Source organism: Cyanistes caeruleus, chromosome 1 (assembly GCF_971803275.1).
Source record: "Cyanistes caeruleus chromosome 1, bCyaCae1.hap1.1, whole genome shotgun sequence".
NCBI lineage: Eukaryota > Metazoa > Chordata > Aves > Passeriformes > Paridae > Cyanistes > Cyanistes caeruleus.
Window position 1 is genome coordinate 61401664 of NC_141701.1, and position 6000 is coordinate 61407663.

The following is a 6000-nucleotide window of genomic DNA, read 5'->3' on the forward strand; positions in this document are numbered from 1 at the left end:
TAAGAATCAGATGGTTATTGTGGTCACCATTTTCTTTAACCAAGGCTGTGGGAGTGGCTCCTTCTAAAAGCAATTCACCTGAGCAAAGGCTAATTTTCTACTTAATTAACTATTATTTTGTTAATAGTCATACTGCCATGTTTAAAATCAGTATTTCATGTGTTAAGAAAATTGATTTTTGACTTCTCAAACAAGCTGAGGTGATGAGGTGTTAGTGCTGCAGTTCTAATGGCTTGTTTGTAATGCCTGAGAAGTTGTCAGAAAAATCCTTTCATTTGTGAGATAAAATGCAGTTCCTAAGTCATTTGCCTGCTTGCATATATCTCACTGTTTGCTTCACAGTCAATGGATAAATGCCACTGATAACACAAGGCAATAAAGTAGATTTATAGCACTGGGAAAACGAGGCATTCTGGCAATAAAAAATAATATAGGGCCAGACTCTGCCTTCTCTTGGACTGTTTATACACTCGGATAAATTCAGTAATTTCACAGAAGTTAATCTTTATTTTTAGTGATACAAATGAGGGCTGGCTCAGACTTCTATGTAGATGAAACCTGATTTCCCGTGTGTATCTGCATTGGGCCAAGATAACTGGGGTGGACAATACAAGAAATGCCATGAATTTTCTTCCCTCCTGCAAGTTAATATGATGTTACTGGATTTTTTTCATCAAAAACTTGACATTAGGCATTTCTCATTACTACCTCCCAATTTCCATTTAGTGGCTGGCACTGTTTTATTGTTTCCTTGTTTGCATCTCTGTATCCACTTGTTGTCACTTGTCCTAAATAGAGATTTTAAGCACTGTGAGGCAAAATTGTCTTTCTGATTGTGTAGTACTCAGCATAATCAACCCTCAACCTACTTCTACGACCCTTAGATGTAAGGTAAATGTGAATACTGCCAAAGTAATGTGAATACTAATCAGACTATGAAGTACAATACCCCCATTCCTCAGTGTCCACTTAATTAGTTCACAAATAATTATTAACCTGCTATAATTTGCTCAGAATTTGTGAAGTAAGTGAGGAACAAGGAACCTCTAAAGTAAGATAAAGGAGAGAACATGATTCTGAGAGCAAGATTATTTTCATGGTTTTTGTCATAACTTCCATGTGTGCCTGCTTTTCCCTCACTAGAAGGTTCAGAGTTAGTTCACATGAGTTGTTAAAAGGCAAAGGGACAAAGCTTTAGCAGGCTTCAGTGAGCTGGACAGGGAGAAATTCAGGAAAAGGCAAACACACATATACAAGAAAAAATACCAAAACCCTAACCAATCAACCAACCAAAACCAACCAAACCAAACCAAAAAAAAAAAAAAAAAAAGAAAAAAAAAAAGAGGCAAGGATGACCAGAAATTGAAACAGATGTCACGGCAAGTGGTTTATTTTGTCCCTGACAGAGGATTTTGGGAAGAGTCAAAGCCTCAGCTGTACAGTGGCACCTCAAGCCACTTGAATCTGTCTTGCTCTTTGTTGTGCCATTCACCCACTCTGGGACACCCAGCTGGGCCTCCAGCTCACAGCTGCAGTCTTCAAACGCTGTCTAGGATTCATTCAAATGAGCAGATAAGCATGAAAAGTCCCACTGTAGAAAGTGTATAGGTCCTGCCATCTCTGTAGAAATAATCTTCTATCTAAACCTTATCCCTGAAGACAACTCACAGCTTGGAGCTTACTTTTATTCCAGTGTTTCCATGGTGCCTTTGAACTGATTCCCTTAATACAGTCATGTCTCTGTCCTCTTCATGCTCTTCTTTCTTTAATATTTCAGTTTATCTGGGATCCAGTAGCCCTCTGGGGCCTCTGTGGCAGTGAACACTTCATGTATTTTAAACTAGTAGTTCTAGCATGTTTCTACAAATTAAAATTCCACAAATTACTGCAAGGACTCTGCTTTCATTTAATGGTATTTCTGATAGAAGAATTTGGCCTTTAATCCTGTCTCCCTCAGCTATACACTGGAGCTCTCAACTACTTCAAATGCAATTACCACTATCTGTGCTATCACAAAACCTCTTTAAAATACTTGTCCTGGGGTCTCTGGTATTATATTAATGAGAAGCAACCAGTGTAAGTTAGCAGAAACATCTGAGTTAGTGAAAGTCACCTCATTGTCTCATAACTTAAAGGGTATTGCATGGATACCAAGTGCTTGGAGCACTCCAGTCCTATCAGCCAGAGACTGGTCCCTGTGTTCAGTAGAAAATTTGCTGATTTTCCCACATCTGACTTCTTTCCACTAATTTGGCCCTAATGGTAGCTCAACAGAGCATTCTGCTCTGTGAATATTGAAAAAAACAAAAATCTTTTTCAATTCCCTCGTTCAATTCCCTCATTCCCATCCTGATTTCTTCCTAGTTGTGCTGTTGACTCACTGATTCCCACCTTTGTGTGTTCCTCATGTGGCTCTCTACCCCCACTTCTCTGTCTCCAGGTGCTTTAGTTCCTTGTTCTGAAATATGTCAGGAAACTTACTCTTTCCTAGGTGTCCTTTTTGTTGCTCTTGCATATTCAATTTTGTGTTTTATTCGTCCACCTCCTTGATACACAAATGGTTTCCACAAGGTAAAATAACATGCACATCTACAGCATGACCTCTGGAACAGCAAAGGAGTCTCTCCTCCCATCTCTATGGACTAAGGCACTTCCTAGGTACTGAATTGTGCTTTCCTGTGGACAGCTGTATCAGGGAAGCTGACCAGCATCTTCAGCCTGGCTTGTCTTTTGATAGTTTATACCAACATCATATGAGATTGTGGCTCTCTAGAACAAAGAGTTAGTTTTATTCTGTGCTGCTGGATTGTTCTGTGTTTAACTTGCTGTTGTCTAAAGCACTGCAGTATATAAAGACTACACTGAGCAAAGTGTCAGAGGTATTTCAGTATTTAATGGTATGATTCCAGCTGGTACTTCCTTTGTGTTCTGTAAAATGCTTATTTGTTGACTGAAAAGCATTTCTTACAATGTTAGTATAATAAAAGATGAATAATATAGCCAGTGTTAGAAAAATTAGAAATTACCTGTGTTTGGAATCTCTCAAAACACATTAATCTGGCAGCCTTATAAACCTCTCTCCATCTGGTTGGCTGTAAAAAAAGGCATGAGAGGTGAGTTATACAGGCACTTCTGATATGTTAAATAGGCCAACTTGGGGGCTGCTTAACACCAACATGTGCACACCAATTATGTATGGATGCATGGTACTGAGAAAGTGTAGAAAACCAGTGGATTTACATTACCAAGTTTAGTTTATATGCACATGAAATTTTTAATACAGCTGGTGTCACTTACATGGGAAAAAAAAAAAAAAAAAAGAAGTTGTAAATGGTTTAAATTCAAGGCTTTTAAAAAAATCCACTATGTTATATTCCTGTGTGGCTCCTTAGGGATTCCTGACAGCCATGAGGCAAGAGACAACTCGCATGAATTTAGCCAAAGGGTGGGAACTGGACAGCGTTGTTCTATGCAGTGAGGTGACCAAGATGATGAAAGAAGATGTTGTTAGCCCTCCTCCTGCTGACATTGGTGGGGTTTACATACATGGCCTGTTCCTCGAAGGGGCAGGCTGGGACCGCAGGAACAGCAAGCTGGTGGAGTCAGCACCAAAGGTAAGGATCAAGTGGGTGTAGCAGGCTGTGGCATAATGCATGTGCTCTGGGAAAACCAGGAAGTATGCTGAGTGCCTGCAGCAGTGTTTTCAGAACAGGTTTTAAGAGGGTAACCAACACTAGTGGTGCTGGGAAGAGGACAGACTTTTTACCTACCAGAAGTGAACAAAAAGGCTCCTGTCAGAAAATGAATTTAGGATGCATAGCACTAGAGCAGACCAGATGCTGGGCTTCTTGGCTTCAGGGGCCCTAGCAGCACAGTTAGGTTTGAATAAAATAGTGCACCCCCACAGTCAGTCTTCTTTTGACTGACCAAGGGGGACCTTATCAAAGCTTCCAAAGCCCTGGGCTACGTTTGATATGGAGGTCATTGTTTGGTTGACTGGAAATCCCTAGTGTTTGTTTTTTAATATGAGGAAAAGTATTAGTTCTGGGTCATGCTCAGTTATCCATGCATTGAGTTACATTTCACTGATGTGACTAAGCAGATTTAAAATCTAGCTATGGAGTAATGATTAGATACTGTAGTCACGGTCCAGGGAAAATTGTCATTGTCTGCTCTTGTACACTTTTTCCACGCCAGTGCTAACTGTCCTGGAATTGGAATTGAGGTAATTCCTGTCCATAGGACAGGAACACTTCTGTGTCTGACTGAGAGAAAATTTTCCAAACTAAACTTTGCCAGCTCTAACTTCTGTTGCCTGGTTTGTCAAAAGACCCCCATTAAACATGGAACTTCCTCAAGTGTTCTGGAATGTTCAGCAGGATCTGAGTCTATTTTATCCCCCGACAATGAATACTTTATCTTGGTGGGAGACCTGAGAGGATCTAGTTTGGATAAACACCCAATAAGCACCTTGGATGTTAGAAGCTCCACTGTCAGCAGTGCAGAGGTAACAAGGAGGGTTGCTAGTTGCAGCTTGGTTTTTGTAGCTCCAGTCCTGCCATCCAGGAAAAAGGAGGTGGGGAAAGAATGGGAAACATCATTGAAAGGGGAAAAGGAAGGGAAAAAAAAAATGGTTGCTGTCCCTCCTAGAACCACCCTGACATTTTTCCATCTACCTCCACAGCATGCTGTTTTCCAGGTCTCTGCTTTTCTGCTTTCCTTTCCTTCCAACAGGCTTCCTGATGGCTCTTGTCCGTGAGCTGCCATGGGCTTGAAGTCAGTGTCAACACAGTAGTGAGTGTAGGACTTGTATTCTCACGTATACCTCTGCTGAGGTGCTTTTGCTGAAGGCCATCACTGATTCTAGTTCTAGTGTTTAGAATTCAGATGCCCTATCCTGCTTCCCTAGTGCTGACCCCTGTGCATCTTTTAACATTCTCAGGTGCTGTTCACGAGCCTTCCTGTTGTCCACGTGTACGCTGTTAGCACGACAGCGCTGAACGACCCAAGGAAGCAACACGGAAATGTCTACTCCTGCCCCGTCTACAAAAAGCCTCGGAGAACAGACCTGACGTACATCTTCTCTTTGTATCTGAAAACAGTGCAGAATCCTGATCACTGGACTTTGAGGGGGGTAGCACTGCTCTGCAGTTCGAAGTAAGGACAGACAGCTGTGAAAGAAAGAAAGAAAGAACCACCAAGTAGGATTAAGCTGCAGCCAGTGTTGCACTGTTATTGTCAAAGTGGTGTCTACCTTCTCACAGGGGGATGGGGATTGGCAGGTGATACATAGAGATTATGTTAGCTGCACATAGATCAGTTTACTCTGTTCACAGCAAAAATACTGAATTTATTTATCCTGGGAATATCAGAGGGAAAACAGCTGCAGACGTAAATTCAGCAACTCTTATAAAGCAAGTGAGAATATAATCAACTAATTTGCTCATAATGGAAACACTACATAAAAAAGTGCTTCTGATAGTGACAACTGCTCTGACATCTTATGGTGGTTCTTTTGTAGATGTTATCTTTCATCTTAACACAAGAATTTTTCATAATATAATATAATATAATATAATAATTTTTAAATTCAACTTTGTAGTTAAAATCTCATCATCCATAACATTATTAAAGCTGTAATGACAAGATAATTAAATGCATAGTGAAGTTTTATGTTTATCTGCATATATTTCAATGCACAGTTCCTATGATATTGCTTTTCTAAGCTTGCTGGGTGGTTTTACTAATGGCTGTGACCATTTTCTTGAACAGTCATTTTTTAATGGAAACAATCATAGAAACAGGAATGTTTATCTTTGCACAAGAAATGCTTTTTGCACTTATTAACTAATTTCTAAACCTATATCCACTTATAAGGAAGGTTTTCACATCCCCCATTATTAGCAGGAAGGAAGGTTTTAAAGTTTTCTCAGAGTAAACACATATGAACACCATTTTGGCTTTATTAGTACTCCTTCCATTTGCATTTGTGCCTGAAGC

General features: G+C 40.1%; 1 protein-coding gene across 1 annotated transcript in view; it reads left to right on the plus strand.

Moving 5' to 3' along the window:
- The window catches only part of LOC111925299 (dynein axonemal heavy chain 5-like), a 152215-nt gene extending 146542 nt beyond the window's left edge, over positions 1–5673 (plus strand). Inside the window, exons 76-77 of the mRNA XM_023921726.2 lie at positions 3393–3614; positions 4943–5673. Of these exons, the coding sequence (XP_023777494.2) occupies positions 3393–3614; positions 4943–5161 (441 nt within the window). The 3' untranslated portion in view covers positions 5162–5673. The remainder of the gene's footprint in view (positions 1–3392; positions 3615–4942) is intronic.
- The last annotated feature ends 327 nt before the right edge of the window (positions 5674–6000 follow it).